The sequence below is a fragment of the Artemia sp. Qi Xiang Cuo genome, chromosome 8, assembly GCF_049724085.1.
Source record: "Artemia sp. Qi Xiang Cuo chromosome 8, ASM4972408v1, whole genome shotgun sequence".
Lineage (NCBI taxonomy): Eukaryota > Metazoa > Arthropoda > Branchiopoda > Anostraca > Artemiidae > Artemia > Artemia sp. Qi Xiang Cuo.
The window spans coordinates 4585337-4605832 of record NC_142801.1 but is presented as its reverse complement, the minus strand read 5'-3'; the positions used below and the strand labels follow the sequence as shown (position 1 = coordinate 4605832).

General features: G+C 38.1%; 1 protein-coding gene across 1 annotated transcript in view; it reads left to right on the top strand.

The window, feature by feature from the left end:
- LOC148949086 (phospholipid-transporting ATPase IF-like) overlaps positions 1-20496 on the top strand; it is a 187544-nt gene that overhangs the window by 105261 nt on the left and 61787 nt on the right. The window contains exon 14 of the mRNA XM_089093161.1: positions 18282-18421. Coding sequence (XP_088949287.1) covers positions 18282-18421 — 140 coding nt within the window. The remainder of the gene's footprint in view (positions 1-18281; positions 18422-20496) is intronic.

The window sequence follows — 20496 nt, the reverse complement described above, 5'->3', positions numbered from 1 at the left end:
GAATCAGGGTTCTTATTAATTTGAAATGCATTAGCGCAGAGATGCCAAAAACAAAAGGAACACGCTGAATTACGTTTAGGGATTATTTGGGCGAAACTGTTTTAGACAGGTTATGGAACTATTTCGGCGAAACAGTTAGAGACATTTTAAAAGATGATTTTTGAAGAGATTTTAGAAGAGAATTTAATGGTGAAACTCTGTGGTCGTTATAATACACAAATTTTATTTGAACAGTGTTGTGAGGTCCTCTAACCCAACCCCAAAGGGTTCCAATCCTCCTACACAAACCTCGAAGGAAGCCCCCGGTCCTCAAAGGCCCCCACAGCTCCCCAAGGACCACCGGCGCCCCCAAAGGCCCCCCCCGACCCACCAAGGCAAACCCCCGGCCCCCCAAAGCCCCCTCGAGCGCCCAAAGGACCAACGGGGTCTCAAAGGCCGTCCACCGGTTCACAAATGTTCCCCAGGCCCCCCACGGCCCCCCCCGACCCCCCACCGCCCTCCCTGTGCCCCCAAGGACCACCGGCCCTCAAGGGACCCACAGACCCTCAAAGGCTCTCCCCGAGCACTCGTCTTTCGTTGATGTGTGTTGTCTGAATCCTATGATTTGGGATGTGTAGTTTGCTACTTCAGGCTTTTCTGAGCTAAGGTTTCCTAGTATTTCATAGGTGAATGTTGTCTGAAACCAATAGTTTGGGATGAGTAGTTTGCTATTTCAGGCTTTTATGAGCTAGGTTTCTTAGCCTTTCGTTGGTGTGTGTTGACTGAAACTTATGATTTGGGATATGTAGTTTGCTATTTTTGACTTTTCTGAGTTGGATTTCTTAGTCTTTCATAGGTGTGTGGTGTCTGAAACCTATGATTTGGGATGTGTAGTTTGCTATTTTCGACTTTTCTGAGCTGGATTTCTTAGCCTTTCATAGGTATGCGTTGTCAGAAAATTATGATTTGAGATGTATAGTTTGCTATTTCAGGCTTTTCTGAGCTAAGGTTTTCTAGTATTTCGTAGGTGAATGTTGTCTGAAACCAATAGTTTGAGATGAGAAGTGTTCTATTTTTGACTTGTCTGAGCTAGGTTTCTTAGTCTTTCGTTGGTGTGTGTTGACTGAAACCGATGATTTGGGATATGTAGTTTGCTATTTTTGATTTTTCTGAGCTGGATTTCTTAGTCTTTCATAGGTGTGTGTTGTCTGAAACCTATGATTTGGGATGTGTGGAGTGCTAATTTTGACTTTTCTGAGCTGTATTTCTTAGCCTTTCATAGGTGTTTGTTGTCAGAAACCTATCGTTTGGGATGACTAGTTTGCTATTTTTGACTTTTCTGAGCTAGGTTTCTTAGCCGTTCATAGGTGAGTGTTGTCTGAAACCTATGATTTGGGATATGTAATTTGCTATTTCCGACTTTTCATAACCGGATTTCTTAGTCTTTCGTAGGTGTGTGGTGTCTGAAACCTATGATTTGGGATGTGTGGGTTGCTATTTTTTTGACTTTTCTGAGCTGGATTTCTTAGCCATTCGTAGGTGTGTGTTGACTGAAACCTATGATTTGGGATGGTTAATTTGCTATTTTTGACTTTTCTGAGCTAGATTTCTTAGCCTATCATATGTGTGTCCTTTCAGAAAATTATGATTTGGGAGGTGTAGTTTGCTTTTTGGACTTTTCAGAGCTAGGATTCTTAGTCACTCATAGGTGTTTGTTGTCTGAAACTTCGAGTTTGGGATGAGTAGTTGGCTATTTCAGACTTTTCTGAGCTAAGGTTTCTTAGTATTTCGTAGGTGAATGCTGTCTGAAACTTATGATTTGGGATATGTAAATTACTATTTCGGGCTTTTCTGAGTTGGATTTCTTAGTCTTTCATAGGTGTGTAGTGTCTGAAACCTATGATTTGGGATGTGTAGTTTGCTATTTTCGACTTTTCTGAGCTAGGTTTCTTAGCCTTTCATAGGTATGTGTTGTCAGAACATTATGATTTGGGATGTGTAGTTTGCTATTTCAGGCTTTTCTGAGCTATGTTTTTCTAGTATTTCGTAGGTGAATGTTGTCTGAAACCAATAGTTTGGGATGAGTAGTTTGCTATTTTTGACTTTTCTGAGCTAGGTTTCTTAGTCTTTCGTTGGTGTGTGTTGACTGAAACCTATGATTTGGGATATGTAGCTTGCTATTTTTGACTTTTCTGAGCTGGATTTCTTAGTCTTTCATAGGTGTGTGTTGTCTGAAGCCTATGATTTGGGATGCGTGGATTGCACATTTTGACTTTTCTGAGCGGGATTTCTTAGCCATTCATAGGTGTTTGTTGTCTGAAACCTATAGTTTGGGATGACTAGTTTGCTATTTTTGACTTTTCTGAGCTATGTTTCTTAGCCGTTCATAGGTGAGTGTTGTCTGAAACCTATGATTTGGGATATGTAATTTGCTATTTCTGACTTTTCATAACCGGATTTCTTAGTCTTTCGTAGGTGTGTGAGATCTGAAACCTATGATTTGGGGGTGTGTGGGTTGCTATTTTTTGACTTTTCTGAGCAGGATTTCATAGTCATTCGTGGGTGTGTGTTGACTGAAACCTATGATTTGGGATGGTTAATTTGCTATTTTTGACTTTTCTGAGCTGGATTTCTTAGCCTTTCATAGGTGTGTCCTTTCAGAAAATTATGATTTGGGAGGTATAGTTTGCTTTTTGGACTTTTCAGAGCTAGGATTCTTAGTCACTCATAGGTGTTTGTTGTCTGAAACTTCGAGTTAGGGATGAGTAGTTGGCTATTTCAGACTTGTCTGAGCTAAGGTTTCTTAGTATTTCGTAGGTGAATACTGTCTGAAACTTATGATTTGGGATATAGTATTTCGTAGGTGAATGCTGTCTGAAACTTATGATATAGGATATGTAAAGTACTATTTCGGGCTTTTCTGAGTTGGATTTCTTAGTCTTTCATAGGTGTGTGATGTCTGAAACCTATGATTTGGGATGTGTAGTTTGATATTTTTGACTTTTCTGAGCTAGGTTTATAATCCTTTCATAGGTATTTGTTGTCAGAAAATTATGATTTGGGATGTGTAGTTTGCTATTTCAGGCTTTTCTGAGCTAAGTTTTCCTAGTATTTAGTATGTGTATTTTGTCTGAAACCAATAGTTTGTGATTTTTAGTTTTATTTTTTTGAACTTTCTGATATTGGTTTCTTAGTATTTAGTTGGTGTTTGTTGACTGAAACCCATGATTTAGGATATGTAGTTTGCTAATTTTGACTTTTCTGAGCTGCATTTATTAACCTTTCATAGGTGTGTGTTGACTGAAACCTATGATTGGGATGAGTGGTTTGCTATTTTTGTCTTTTCTGAGCTAGATCTCTTAGCCGTTCATAGGTGTGTGTTGTCTGAAACTTATGATTTGGGATGTGTAGTTTGCTATTTGAACTTTTCAGAGCTATGATTCTTAGTCCGTCATAGGCGTTTGTTGTCTGAAACTTCTAGTTTGGGATGAGTAGTTTCGCTATTTCAGGCTTTTCTGAGCTAAGGTTTCTTAGTCTTTCATAGGTGAATGATGTCTGAAACCTATGATTTGGGATATGTAAATTACTATTTCGGGCTTTTCTGAGTGGGATTTCTTAGTCTTTCATAGGTGTGTGTTGTCTGAAACCTATGATTTGGGATGGGTGGATTGCTACTTTTGACTTTTCTGAGCTGAATTTCTTAGCCTTTCATAGGTGTTTATTGTCTGAAACCTTTAGTTTGGGATGACTAGTTTGCTATTTTTGACTTTTCTGAGCTAGGTTTCTTAGCCTTTCGTAGGTGAGTGTTGTCTGAAACGTATGATTTGGGATATTTAAATTACTATTTTGGGCTTTTCTAAGCTACATTTCTTAGTCTTTCATTAATGTGTGTTGTCTGAAACCTATGATTTGTGATGGATGGATTGCTACTTTTGACTTTTTATAGCTAGATTTCTTAGCCTTTCGTTGGTGTGTGTTGTCTGAAACCTATAGTTTGTGATGACTGGATTGCTATTTTTGACTTTTCTGAGCTAGATTTCTTAGCCTTTCATAGGTGTGTCCTTTCAGAAAATTATTATTTGGGATATGTAAATTACTATTTCGGGCTTTTCTGAGTTGGATTTCTTAGTCTTTCATAGGTATCTGTTGTCTGAAACCTATGATTTGGGAGGTGTGGGTTGCTATTTTTTGACTTTTCCGAGCTGGATTTCTTAGCCGTTCATAGGTGAGTGCTGTCTGAAACTTATGATTCGGGATGGTTAATTTGCTATTTCCGGCTTTTATTAGCTAGGTTTCATAGCCTTTCATAGGTGTATGTTGTCAGAAAATTACGATTTGGGATGTGTAGTTTGCTATTTGAACTTTTCATAGCTAGGATTCTTAGTCCATCATAGGTGTTTGTTGTCTGAAACCAATAGTTTGGGATGACTAGTTTGCTTTTTTCAGACTTTTCTGAGCTAGATTTCTTAGCCGCTCATAGGAGTGTGTTGTCTGAAACTTATGATTTGGGATATGTAAATTACGTTTTCGGGCTTTTCTGAGTTGGACACTTCTAAATTTTTCCACACACGAAAACTTACATGCACACACGTCAAAACTTACACACACAAAAGCTTAGACACACAAAAACTTACACACACACACACACACAAACTTACACCCACACGCAAAAACTTACACCCACACTCAAAAACTTACATGCACACAAAAACTTACATGTACACAAAAACTTACACACACACTAAAACTTACACACACGCACAAAAACTTACACACACACACAAAAACTTACACACACACACTAAAACTTACTCACACACACACACACACACACACATACACACAAAAAACTTACATATGCACACAAAAACTTACATGCAGATAAAAACTTACATTCACACAAAAACTTACACACACGCACAAAATCTTACACTCACACACAAAAACTTACACACACACACAATAAAACTTACACACACACACGAAAACTTACACACACACACACACAAAAACAAACACACACACACATTAAAACATACACACACACACACGAAAACTTACACACACACACCAAAACCTACACAAACAAAAACTAACACACACACACACACACACAAAAACTTACACATGCACACGAAAACTTACATGCACACAAAAACTTACATGCACACAAAAACTTACACACACACACACACACACACACACACACAAACTCAAAAAAAAACACAAAAAATAAAAATGAATAAAAAACGAAAACAATTACACACACACAAAAACTTACACACACACACACACACACTCACACAAAAACAAAAACATGCAAACGAAAACTAACAAGCACACAAAAACTTACATCCTAACAAAAACTTACACACACACACACACACACACAAAACTCACACAAACACACACACATTAAAACTTACACACACACGCCAAAACTTACACACACAAAAACTTACAAACACACACACACACACACACAAAAAAAAAACTTACAAATGAACACAACAAAAAACTCACACACACACACAAAAAAACAAAAACACACAAACAAACACAAACAAAAAACATACACACACACACACGAAAACACACAAACACACACGCAAAAACTCACACACACAAAAACTTACACACACACACAAACGCACACACACACAAACATACACACACACACACACACAAAAACTTACACACACACACACACAAACACACACAAACTTACAAACACACACACAAAAACTAACACCCACAAACACGAGATTAAACACACAAAAACTTACACACACACACACACAAAAACTTACACACACATGCAAAAACTTACATGCACACAAAAACTAACAAGCACACAAAAACTTACACACACACAAAAACATAAACACACGCACACAAAATTACACACACACAAAAACTTACACACACACAAAAACTTACACACACACACACACACACACACACACACACACACACACACACTTACACATGCACACGAAAACTTACATGCACACAAAAACTTACACAACACACACATATCACAGTACATGCACATCACGAAGTCAAGCTTACACGACACACTACGTCAACTCTTGCATTTCACGACAGAAATTGCATAAATGCAAATTTGAAAAATTAAGACAATGTAACTCGAATGTGATATGTAGTATTGTGTGTCTAAGCTTGTGTGTGTGGAAGTTCTTGTGTGTGGTGTTTGTAAGCCTGTGTGTGTGTGTGTTTCGTACGTGTGTGTAAGTTTTTGTGTGTGTGCGTAAGTCTTATCATGTGTGCTGTGTGTTGTAAGCTTTTGTGTGATGTGTGTAAGATTTTGTGTGTGTAAGTTTTCGTGTGTAGTGTTAGTTCTCATGTGTGTGTGCGTAAGTTTCGTGTGTGTGTGTGTTGTGTGTGTCATGTAAGTTTTTGTGTGTGTCATGTGTAAGTTGTTGTGTCGTGTGTGCGTGTGTAAGTTTGTGTGTGTGTGTGTGTGTAGTGTGTTGTGTGTGTGTGTGTAAGTTTCTGTGTGTGTGTAAGTTTTGGCGTGTGTGTGTAAGTTTTCGTGTGTGTGTGTGTGTGTGTGTGTGTGTGTGAGTTTTGTGTGTGTGTGTGTGTGTGTAAGTTTTTGTGTGCATGTAAGTTTTTGTGTGCTTGTATGTTTTCGTGTGGATGTTTTAGTTTGTGTGTGTGTGTGTGTGTGTGTGTGTAAGTTTTTGTGTGTGTAAGTTTTGGCGTGTGTGTGTAAGTTTTCGTGTGTGTGTGTGTGTGTGTGTGTGTGTGTGTGTGTGTGTGTGTGTGTGTAAGTTTTTGTGTGCATGTAAGTTTTTGTGTGCATGTAAGTTTTCGTGTGCATGTGTAAGTTTGTGTGTGTGTGTGTGTGTGTGTAAGTGTTTTTGTGTGTGTAATTTTTGGAGTGTGTGTGTAAGTTTTTGTGTGTGTGTGTGTAAGTTTTCTTGTGTGTGTGTGTAAGTTTGTGTGTGTGTGTGTGTGTGTAAGTTTTGGTGTGTGTGTGTTAGTTTTAGTGTGTGTGTGTGTAAGTTTTTGTGTGTGAGTGTAAGATTTTGTTAGTCTGTGTAAGTTTTTGTGTGAATGTTATTTTTTATCTGCATGTAAGTTTTCGTGTGCATATGTAAGTTTTTTGTATGTTTGTGTGTGTGTGTGTGTTTGTGTGAGTAAGTTTTAGTGTGTGTTTGTAAGTTTTTTTGTGTGTGTGTAAGTTTTTGTGAGTGTGTGTAAGTTTTAGTGTGTGTGTAATTTTTTTTGTAAATGTAAGTTTTTGTGTGAATGTAAGTTTTTGCGTGTTGGTGTAAGTTTTTGAGTGTGGGTGTAAGTTTTTGTGTGTGTGTGTGTCTAATCTTTTGTGTGTCTAAGCTTTTGTGTGTGTAAGTTTAGACGTGTGTGCATGTAAGTTTTCGTGTGTGGAAAAATTTAGAAGTGTCCAACTCAGAAAAGCCCGAAAACGTAATTTACATATCCCAAATCATAAGTTTCAGACAACACACTCCTATGAGCGGCTAAGAAATCTAGCTCAGAAAAGTCTGAAATAGCAAACTAGTCATCCCAAACTATTGGTTTCAGACAACAAACACCTATGCTGGACTAAGAATCCTAGCTCTGAAAAGTTCAAATAGTAAACTACACATCCCAAATCGTAATTTTCTGACAACATACACCTATGAAAGGCTATGAAACCTAGCTAATAAAAGCCAGAAATAGCAAATTAACCATCCCAAATCATAAGTTTCAGACATCACTCACCTATGAATGACTAAGAAATCCTTCTCGGAAAAGTAAAAAAGTAGCAACCCACACATCCCAAATCACAGGTTTCAGACAACACATACCTATGAAAGACTAAGAAATCCAACTCAGAAAAGCGCAAAATAGTAATTTACATATCTCAAATCATAATTTTCTGAAAGGACACACATATGAAAGGCTAAGAAATCTAGCTCAGAAAAGTCAAAAATAGCAAACTAGTCATCCCAAACTATAGGTTTCAGACAACAAACACCAATGAAAGGCTAAGAAATCCAACTCTGAAAAGTCAAAAGTAGCAATCCATACATCACAAATAATAGGTTTCAGACAACACACACCAACGAAAGACTAAGAAATCTAGCTTAGAAAAGCCCGAAATAGTAATTTACATATCCCAAATCATATGTTTCAGACAACACTCACATATGAAAGGCTAATAAACCTAGATCAGAAAATTAAAATATAGAAAACTAGTGATCCCAAACTATAGGTTTCAGACAACAAACACATATGAAAGGCTAAGAAATTCAGCTCAGAAAAGTCAAAAGTAGCAATCCACCCATCCCAAATCATAGGTTTCAGACAACACACACCTATGAAAGACTAAGAAATCCCACTCAGAAAAGCCCGAAATAGTAATTTACATATCCCAAATCATAGGTTTCAGACATAATTCACCTATGAAAGACTAAGAAACCTTAGCTCAGAAAAGCCTGAAATAGTGAAACTACTCATCCCAAACTAGAAGTTTCAGACAACAAACGCGTATGACGGACTAAGAATCATAGCTCTGAAAAGTTCAAATAGCAAACTACACACCCCAAATCATAATTTTCAGACAACACACACCTATGAACGGCTAAGAAATCTAGCTCAGAAAAGACAAAAATAGCAAACCACTCATCCCTATCATATGTTTCAGAAAACAATAAACTATTAAAGGATAAGAAATCCATATAATAAAATTCATAAATCTAAAACTACATATCCAAAATCATAGGTTTCAGTCAACACAAAGCATCAAACTACTAAGAAACCTAGCTCAGAAAAGCCAAAAATAGCAAACTACACACCTCAAACTTTAGCTTGCAGACAACAATCACCTACAAAATACTCGAAAACGTCAGCCCAGAAAGGCCTGAAATAGCAAACTATACCTCCCAAATCATAATTTTCTGACAATACACAACTACGAAAGACTAAGAAATCTATTTCAGAAAAGTCGAAATTAGCAAACTACATATCCAAAATCATCGGTTTCAGACAACAAACACCTATGACAGACTAAGAAATCCAACTCAGAAAAGCCTAAAATAGTAATTTACATATCCCATATCATAAGTTTCAGACAGCATTCACCTACGAAATACTATATCCCAAATCATAAGTTTCAGACAGTATTCACCTACAAAATACTAAGAAACCTTAGCCCAGAAAAGTCTGAAATAGCCAACTACTCATCCCAAACTCGAAGTTTCAGACAACAAACACCTATGAGTGACTAAGAATCCTAGCTCTGAAAAGTCCAAAAAGCAAACTATACCTCCCAAATCATAATTTTCTGAAAGGACACACCTATGAAAGGCTAAGAAATCTAGCTCAGAAAAGTCAAAAATAGCAAATTAACCATCCCAAAACATAGGTTTCAGTCAACACACACCTACGAATGGCTATGAAATCCTGCTCAGAAAAGTCAAAAAATAGCAACCCACACACCCCCAAATCATAGGTTTCAGACATCACACACCTACGAAAGACTAAGAAATCCGGTTATGAAAAGTCGGAAATAGCAAATTACATATCCCAAATCATAGGTTTCAGACAACACTCACCTATGAACGGCTAAGAAACCTAGCTCAGAAAAGTCAAAAATAGCAAACTAGTCATCCCAAACTATAGGTTTCAGACAACAAACACCTATGAATGGCTAAGAAATCAAGCTCAGAAAAGTCAAAATGTGCAATCCACCCATCCCAAATCATAGGTTTCAGACAACACACACCTATGAAAGACTAAGAAATCCAGCTCAGAAAAGTCAAAAATAGCAAGCTACATATCCCAAATCATAGGTTTCAGTCAACACACACCAACGAAAGACTAAGAAACCTAGCTCAGAAAAGTCAAAAATAGCAAACTACTCATCCGAAACTATTGGTTTCAGACAACATTCACCAACGAAATACTAGAAAACCTTAGCTCAGAAAAGCCTGAAATAGCAAACTACACATCCCTAATCATAATGTTCTGACAACGCATACCTATGAAAGGCTAAGAAACCTAGCTCAGAAAAGTCGAAAATAGCAAACTACACATCCCAAATCATAGGTTTCAGACACTACACACCTATGAAAGACTAAGAAATCCAACTCAGAAAAGCCCGAAATAGTAATTTACATATCCCAAATCATAAGTTTCAGACAGCATTCACCTACGAAATACTAAGAAACCTTAGCTCAGAAAAGTCTGAAATAGCCAACTACTCATCCCAAACTCGAAGTTTCAGACAACAAACACCTATGAGTGACTAAGAATCCTAGCTCTGAAAAGTCCAAAAAGCAAACTACACCTCCCAAATCATAATTTTCTGAAAGGACACACATATGATAGGCTAAGAAATCTAGCTCAGAAAAGTCAAAAATAGCAAATTAACCATCCCAAATCATAGGTTTCAGTCAACACACACCTACGAATGGCTAAGAAATCCAGCTCAGAAAAGTCAAAAAAATAGCAACCCACACATCCCAAATCATAGGTTTCAGACACCACACACCTACGAAAGACTAAGAAATCCGGTTATGAAAAGTCGGAAATAGCAAATTACATATCCCAAATCATAGGTTTCAGACAACACTCACCTATGAACGGCTAAGAAACCTAGCTCAGAAAAGTCAAAAATAGCAAACTAGTCATCCCAAACTATAGGTTTCAGACAACAAACACCTATGAAAGGCTAAGAAATCCAGCTCAGAAAAGTCAAAAGTAGCAATCCACCCATCCCAAATCATAGGTTTCAGACAACACACACCTATGAAAGACTAAGAAATCCAACTCAGAAAAGTCAAAAATAGCAAACTACATATCCCCAATCATCGGTTTCAGTCAACACACACCAACGAAAGACTAAGAAACCTAGCTCAGAAAAGTCAAAAATAGCAAACTACTCATCCCAAACTATTGGTTTCAGACAACATTCACCTACGAAATACTAGAAAACCTTAGCTCAGAAAGGCCTGAAATAGCAAACTATACATCCCAAATCATAATTTTCTGACAACACATACCTATGAAAGGCTAAGAAATCCAGCTCAGAAAAGTCGAAAATAGCAAACTACACATCCCAAATCATAGGTTTCAGACACCACACACCTATGAAAGACTAAGAAATCCAACTCAGAAAAGTCAAAAATAGCAAACTACATATCCCAAATCATAAGTTTCAGTCAACACACACCAACGAAAGGCTAAGAAACCTAGCTCATAAAAGCCTGAAATAGCAAACTACTCATCCCAAACTATTGGTTTCAGACAACATTCACCTAGGAAATACTAGGAAACCTTAGCTCAGAAAAGCCTGAAGTAGCAAACTACACATCCCAAATCATAGGTTTCAGACAACACACATCAACGAAAGACGAGTGCTCGGGGAGAGCCTTTGAGGGTCTGTGGGTCTCTTGAGGGCCGGTGGTCCTTTGGGGCACAGGGAGGGCCTTTGGGGGTCCGGGGGGGCAGTTGGGGGCCTGGGGAACATTTGTGGACCGGTGGAGGGCCTTTGGGACCCCGTTGGTCCTTTGGGAGCTCGATGGGGCTGGGGGGGCGGCGGGGATGCCGTGTGGGGTGCTGGGGGGCCGTGGGGGGGTGCGGGGGGCCCGGGGAAAGCGTGGGGGACCTTTGAGGACTGGTGGCTTCCTTCCGGGTTGGGGTAGGAGGATTGGAACCCTTTGGGGTTGGGTTAGAGGACCTCACAACACTGTTCAAATGAAACTTGTGTATTATAACGACCACAGAGTTTCACCATTAAATTCTCTTCTAAAATCTCTTCAAAAATCATCTTTTAAAATGTCTCTAACTGTTTCGCCGAAATAGTTCCATAACCTGTCTAAAACAGTTTCGCCCAAATAATCCCTAAACGTAATTCAGCGTGTTCCTTTTGTTTTTGGCATCTCTGCGCTAATGCATTTCAAATTACTAAGAAACCTGATTCCCGTGCTAAAACAATTCATCGCTAAGATGTTTCTTGGGGAATTGTTTCCATGGCCTTTGGCTATTAATATCCTTTGGAGTTCGACCAAAAGAGTTGTTTCCGAGGCAATGTCATTAATGACTTGGATCTATTCCTGGAGAATCGTTTCTAGGCGAAAATTTTTAAAGTCTGACAGATGATGTCATTGGTTGATTGATCTGTCAAGAAAGGGGAATTAATTTGTTGTTTCTAAGGGGAATTATTGATTCACGATAGGTGAATTGAGGTCGACAGCACAGGTGTTCCACGGTCGATGTTGTTGTTGTTGTAAGTGCACGCTCTCAGCGAATGTCAAGGTCGTTGTTGTTGTTGTTGACTTGGAAATTTAGGTCATTGACTGATTACGCAATCATTCTCCCTAGGGAGGCTATGCCCATATATGGTGTACGTACGGGACTGACATTACCACGTGTTCTCCCCAGGGACTCTATGCCCTTATTTGGTGTACGTACGGGACTGACATTACCACGTGTTCTCCCTAATGACTCTATGCCCATATTTGGTGTACGTACGGGACTGACATTACCACGTGTTCTCCCTAATGACTCTATGCCCATATTTGGTGTACGTACGGGAGTTATTATGGCCCGCTGTTGTTGTTGTTGTAAGTGCACGCTCTCAGCGAATGTCAAAGTCGATGTTGTTTTCCTTGACACACTTTGATTACGCAATCATTCTCCCTGGAAAAAGAGGTCATTGACCCCATTAACCACGTGTTCTCCCTAGGGACTCTATGCCCATATATGGAGCCCCCGTCAGTATTCTATGCCCATATAAGGAGCCCCCGTGGGAGTATAAGATAGCCTTCTACTGGTAACGAAAAGATTGATCACTTGGGCAGCTTCATTTACCTTGGTAGTATTATTAGTTCAGACAGTGGCAGCAGTGAAGATGTTAAAATTAGAATAGCCAAGGCTCAGGATGTCTTTTCACAGTTAAAAAGACTTGGGAAGAATAGGAAGATAATTCTGCAAACCAAGATTAGAATGTAGAAGCTACGGTGATGAAAGTGGTCAAACATGGCTCTGAAGCATTGGCGCTCCGAAAAGCGGATGAAGATTTGCTAGATGTTTCCCAGAGAAATTGCTTATGAATTTTTCAGGGTACCCGGCTGACTGACCTTATTTCAAACAGTAGGCTGTACGAAGAGTGTGGCTCAATCCCGCTTTCTAGGGCTATAATGAAAGAAAGGTTGAGATGTCTAGGGCACGTTCTGCGGATGAAGGATGACAGATTGTCCTTTCCGGCCAAGCGTCTAGGACTAAACGAAAAGCAGGTCGTCCTCGTCTGAGGTGGGAGGACGTCATAAAGAAAGAATTAAAGGAAATGGGAACTTCCCCGTGGGGGGGGGGGTTTAAAAGGGAAGCTTTGAATAGCTTAGGATGAAGGAGGAGCTTGCGTAGCTGTGTTGGCTTCAGGTGGCTTGGTGCTGCGGTGAGTTGTTAGTAGTAGTAATAGTAGTAGTAATAATTTATATCGTCAGGAAAGCTTTCAGTTTAGTTTTTCATACAAGTTCAAAAATGAAAATGTTTTTTTTTTTTTTATTTCTCACAGTCCTTGGTTTGCTTCATTCCTATTTCTCAAGTTTTTGGTTGATTTTTTGTTTTGAAGACAAAACAGATCAAATAACTGCTCCAATAAGTATTAACACTAGAAGAAAAGTCTATGTCATTGTTTATTCGTGGTTGCAGCGGCAGCATCAATATAATAAAGGGTGCACCATGGCCGTACTAACAAAAACAGCCTAAAAACAGCGTTGGATCAAAACAAAAAGTACACCGTTGGTATTGTCTTCGCCGAAACCCTATACAGGAAACTCAATATCCCCTAACTTGAAGAACACGGAAAATCGCTTTTTTGGATGGGAATCGCCATCAATGTCCTCTTTTTTCCTTCGTAACTAGCGGGGCACTGGAAAATCATAGAGAATTTTTTGGTGACTCATTTTAAAGGAAATTGTTAGACTTATTACCTTTTGTAATGAAAAAACATAATATTTCATATGAAATACATTTTTTGACAAAAAGCCGTATACAAGATGGTTTTTCGTATTATTCTGATGGTGTTCGAATATTCTAGTCTAACTAGTCTAGTATGTCTAGTCTATTATTTTTAGTCTAATCTGTCTAGTCTATTATTTTAGTCTAGTCTGTCTGGTCTGTCTGGTCTGTCTAGTCTAGTGCCCTGCCCGACGGAGGTGGGTGCTAGCCTAATTATAACCAAGTGGAAGTTAAACCTCGAGAAGAATACCCCTCCACTGTTCAATATAGACAAATCTTCAAACTTCCTTCGACTGAATATTGTCAAATTTTAGAAGTTAAACTTTAAAAGTGAATATCGTTGGGAATCGAATTTTGCCTAGCAGCATATATCCCATAAATACCTTTGGAGAATCGTTACACATATATCATAGACAGCGCAATAGCGCTGCCTAAGTAAAGAACGATGTTGGTACAATGTATTATTTATTTATTATTTTTTTTCTTTAGACCAAGGCACTTCGTATCGAAGGCATTGTCGTAGAAACTTCGAAAAGGGCTCATTCGATTGGAAATTGGAGTGGCTTGTGCCCTTTTTAATAGTCGAAAGTGATTAGAAGACAACTAAAACCCCTTCTAAATAGAAATTATATTGTTGATGAGGACACTCCCCCATAACCCTCAGGGCAAGGGTTGTAAGTTGTGCCCTGGGGGCATATAAGATTTTTACAGAAAGTGTTGTCGTAGAAACTTCAAAAAGAGCTCATTCGATCGGAAATTCAAAGGGCAGGTGGCCTTTTTAATAGTCGAAAGTGATTGGAGGGCAACTAACCACCCTCTCACGCCCACGATTTCCCCAAACACATCCAATCAAAATTTTCAGACAGCCATTTTGTTCAGCGTAGTCGAAAGTTCTGAAAATTAGGTCTTTGAAGATGACAACCCCTCCCCCCCCCCACACAACTTTCAGGGCAAGGGTTATAAGTTATGCCCTGGGGGCATATAAAGTTTCCATAGAAATTGTTGTCGTAGAAACTTCGAAATGGGCTCATTCGATTGAAAATTGAAATGGCTAGTGCCCTTTTGAATAGTCGAAAGTGATTAGAAGGCAACTAACACCCCTTCCACGCCCAAAATTTCCCCAAATACATCCAATCAAATTTTGAGATAACCATTTTGTTCAATGTAGTTGAAAGTTTTGGAAGTTGGGTTTTTAAGGATGATAACCCCCCCCCCCCACAGCCCTCAGGGCAAGGGTTGTAAGTTATGCCCTGGGCAAGGGTTGTAAGAAACTTCAAAAAGGGCTTATTCGATTGGAAATTGAAATGGCTAGTGCCCTTTTTTAATAGTCGAAAGTAATTGGAGGGCAACTAACCCGCCTATCACGGCCACAATTTTCTCAAACAAATACAATCAAAATTTTGAGATAGCCATTTTTTCAACGTATTTAAAAGTTCTGGAGATTAGGTCTTTAAAGATGGCAACCCCCCTTCACAGCCCTCAGAGCAAGGGTTGTAAGTTATGCCTGGGGGGTATATGAAGTTCTTATAAGCTGTCGTAGAAACTTCGAAAAGGGCTTCTTCAATTAGAGATTAAAAAGGCAACAGCCCCTTTTAATAGTCGGAAGTGGATGAAGAACAACTAACCCCTTTCTCATACCCACTATTTTCACAAACACATCCAACTGAAACTTTGAAATATTTATTTTGTTCAACATAGCTGAAATCTCAGGGAATTAGGTCTTTGAGGATGACAACCGCCCCCCCCTACCCACAACCCTCAGGGCAAGGGTTGTACGTTATGCCCTGGGGGCATATATGGTTTTTATAGAAATTTTTGTCGTACACACTTCAAAAAGGGTTCATTTGACAGGAAATTGAAAGGGCTCGTGCTCTTTTTAATAGTCGAAAGTGGATGGAGAGCAACTAACCCCCTCTCATGCCCACGATTTCCCCAAACACATTCAATCAAAGTTTAGAGATAGCCATTTTGTTCAACGTTGTTGAAAATTCTGGAAAATATGTATTTGAGGATGAAAAACCCCCGAGAGCCCCAAAGGCGAAGGCTGTAAGTTATGCCCTGGGGGCATACAAGGTGTTTATAGATAGTGTTGTTGTAGAAACTTCAAAAGGAGTTCATTCAATTGGGAATTGAGAGGGCTGTTGCCCTTTTTAATAGTCAAAAGTGATAGGAGGGTAACTAACCCCCCTCTCACGCTCGCCATTTCTCCAAGCACATCCAATCAAAATTTTCAGATAGCCATTTTGTTCAACGTAGTTGAAAGGTCTGAAAATTATGTCTTTGAGGATGACAACCCTTCCCCCATAGCCCTCAGGACAAGGATCGTAAGTTGTGCCTTTGGAGTATTTAACATTTTTATAGAAATTTTTGTCGTAGAAACTTAAAAAATGGCTCATTTGATTGGAAATTGAGGGGACTAGTGCCTTTTTCATTAGTTGAAAGTAATCAGAGGGCAAATGTCTCCCACAATCCCTATTATTTCCCCAAACACTTCCAATCAAAATTTTTATATACCCATTTTGTTAAACCTATCAGAAAGGTCGGGAAATTATGTCTTTGAGGATAACAAATCCCCAGCCCTCAGGGCAAGGGATGTAAGTTTTGCTCTGGGGACATATAGGGTTTTCTTATAGAAAGTGTGGTCATATAGACTTCAAAGTGAGCTCATTGGATTGGTAATCAGACGCTCTAGTGCCCTTTTTAAGAGTCAAAGTGACCAGAGGGCAGCTACTCTCTCCCCCTACAAAAATTTTATATTGTCCCGGAGTCCGTCTAATAGAAATTTTGAGATAGCATTTCTATTCAAAATAGTCTAAATACCATATAAAAAGGCTTTTGTGGTTGAAATAAACCCAAGGGATTAGGGGCAAGGGTTGTAAGTTATGCCCAGTGGGTATTAAATGTTTTTATGGAAGGGATGGTTGTTTAACTTCAGAAGAGGCTCACTCAATCTCCGTGAAAAAGACTATGTCAATATAAAACGAACAGAAATTAATCAAAAAAACTTTTTGCACAAAATAAGTTTAAAAAAAAAGTAAAGAACTCCATTAAACAAAAAATGAACAAAAATAGAATCAAATAATCTACCAAGCATATAACTACCACAGACCAGTATTAATAAATAAATGAAACCCAAAACAAACAGAAATTTAAAATAAGTCAAACTCAAAACGAGCAGAAATTAATCTGAGTAGGGTTCTGAACCCTATGATTTCTAAGAGCCAATATAATTTGTAATTTACTGAAAAAAATTCTTTTAAATGCTTTCACTTTTATAACTTTAAGAAATCAAAAATTAATTGATATTTTAAGGAATAAATATCATCATATGCATATTAAACTGAAAATGCACATTTTTTTCATTAAATTCATTTGAATTTTTTCAGTAAAGTACAAATTATATTCTGTCACTTAGAAATCACAGGGTTTAGACCCCTACTCAGATTAATTTCTGCTTGTTTAGAGTTTGACTTATTTTAATTTCTGTTTGTTTTGGATTTAATTTATTTATTGATACTGATTTGTGGTAGTTGTGTGCTTGGTAGATCATTTGATTCTATTTTTGTTCATTTTTGGTTTAGTGGAGTTCTTTACTTTTTTTGAAAAACTTAATTCGTGCAAAAAGTTTTTTTTAATTGATAAGTATTAAAAACCTCTCACTTGTGTCAGTTAGACAATAAAAAAACAATGAAAAGAATAACTTTCGCATGAAGTGGGGCCACGTGGTTTTGAAAGGGCTTGACGCATCTAACAGAGTTATCATTTCCTCGAAGCCAATTAAATGTACTTTATGATCATAGTTTTAAAAAAAAACTGTCAGTTCATTATGCAGCCAATCTTTCAGCGGTAAAGAATTAGACTTGGCAAGCACTCAACAATAATTGGCACCAATTCAACAAAATCTGTAGAGAGGAGTGGCAAGGAATTTATTTAAATTGGGTTAAACAATTGGTTTTTTTAATCTGGTCGAGGGGACTTCTTCCTATCTCCAATTAGGGTCTCTACTCACATTTCTCTCTTGGAGAGCAATTAAGCTGAATTCGAGAATTTTTTCAAAAATTTAATAACATAAACCAAAATTTTCTTAACTACATTGTGCTTTTTAATTTTTATAATTGCTGTTGATTTATAAATTTTGAAATTAAATTGATTACCGAAATTAAACTAAAACAGTTGAAGATATTTGCCTTGCCGAATAGCCAAAATGCAAGCGTAATGTACGTGTAGTTTCTTATTCATCGTGACTGGTCAATTTAGTCTTTTAAATTATTTTATTATACTAAATCTTATTTATTTTTTATTTTCAGACCGCAAATGCATGACAGCTGTATTCTTGTGTCCTGATGGCAAAATAAGGGTTATTACTAAAGGTGCTGAAACAGCCATGCTTCTGAAGACTTCAGACCCAACTGACTCTATTTCATCTCAGGTGGACTTGTACGCCAAGGTAAGAGACACTTTATTTTGGTGTCCTCTTCGTGAAAGTTCTGACTTAATATACTCAGTAATTCCTAAGTTACGCCTTTTTCACAACCAGTATGCGCATAGCATGTTTTGATTAAGTTTAACACTCCCCTCAACATTCTCTGAAAGATTTACTTGAATGCCTTAAGTGTTTTTGGACACTAAAGGTCAAATATGCCCTCCTTTTCCACCAACAAACACTATATGTAAACAATGGGTGAATTCCATAACTTACAGCCCTTGCCCCAAGAGCCGTTAAGGTTTGACATCTCCAGAGACATTGTTGCTGGGCCTTTAAACTACGTTGAAAAAAGTAGGCATCTCAAAATTGTTCTTGGATGTATTTGGGGAATTAACGGGCGTTGAAGGGAGGTGTTTGCCCTCCAATCACTTTTGACTTTTAAAAAGGGCACTAGAATTTTCAATTTCCAATCGAATGAGCTCCTTTCAAAGTTTTTGCGACAATTCATTGTATACGAAGTGCCTTAGTGAGAATAAAAGACTAAAATGAAGAGATAATACGTTTTACCCACTTCGCTCTTTGCTTAGGCAGCGCTATTACGCTGCCTATGAAATACACTTTACGGCTCTTAAATAACCTAACTCAAGTAATTCTTATAAAGCATAAATGAAATCCTGTCTAGAAAGTGATCACCTTAATGCCCTCAGTCACTCCTGAGTCACTCTTTTAACAAGCAAATGTAGTGAAACGTCCCTCTAAACATGCCCTGAAAGTTGCAAATTAATACCTTGAGACGTTCCTTAGATATAACAAATACGTCCTTATTAAGAACTTGAATGTATATATTGTCTTTTCATTTAATTCGAAATCGCAAATAATATGCTCTGGAAGTTCTAACGTAAAAACCCTAACTTTTCCTGTGATATCTTACATTGTTTTTCCTGTATTCCAACTTGCGGTCGTTAATGTTTTCGTTCCTTTGCTCCTTCTCGATTGTGTTGTTTCACTCTCCTGCTTCTATCTTTGATCCTATTTTGTTAGAGTTAATTAAATATATCACTATTACTGTCGTTAGACCCCTTTAGCCCTCAGTTTTATAGATTGTGAACAAGCTATTGATTTAGCCGATAGAAAACCTTTAGTGATGGTTCTATCCTCATATGGTGTACCGGATAAATAAATTAAACTGATTGATGCTATGTTCCAGAATAACGTTGCTCTGGCTAAGGTAGAAATTGAGGTTAGTAGCTGGTTGCGTACTGAATCAAGAGTCAAGTAGGGTTGTTTTCTATCCCCATTTATATGGGTCATTTTGATGGATTTTGTCCAACGGACCGCGGCAAAGGCTGCGGGAGATTCGAGAGCACAAAATCAAATGAAGTTGTAGAAACATCCAAGACTTAAATTATGCTGATGATTTGATCATCTCTGATGAAAATGTTAGCAAAATTAATGAATTTTCGGAGGTTTTAAGAGTTCGGGTTGCAAGAATACGTTTTCAAATTAATATTTATGAGACTAAGTTGCAAAGACTGGAATAAATGAAGGTGAATAGCTAATGCTGATTAACAAGATGATCGATCAAGCGGACAGTTTTGCCTACCTAGCTAGCATTAATGAAGACGGTGGGTGTAGTAAATTTGTTAAAAGTAGACTAGCCAAGACCCAGAGTGTTTGTCACAGTTGAAAAAAAAAAAAGAATAATTAGAAGATAAGTCTGTGAACCAAGATTAGAATATCGAAAGCTGTAGTGATGACAGAGGGCAAGCATGGTTCTGAAGCATGGATGCTCTGAAAGATTTTCAGAGACATCATCTAAAAAATTTTTGCTACCTGTCTTACTGACCGTATTTTAAACAATAAGCTGTATGAAAAATATAGTTCTATCCCGCTCTCTAGGGTTATAATGAGAGAAAGGTTGAGATGACTAGGACACGATCTGCAGATGAAGGATGAGATATTGCCAAAGATCGCCTTTGTCAGTCAGCCTTCTAGGGCCAAATGAAAAGTAAGACATCCCCGACAGGGGTGGGAGGAGGTCGTAAGGAAAGATTTAAATGGCATTGGAACTTCCTGGGATGGTGTAAAGAGGGAGG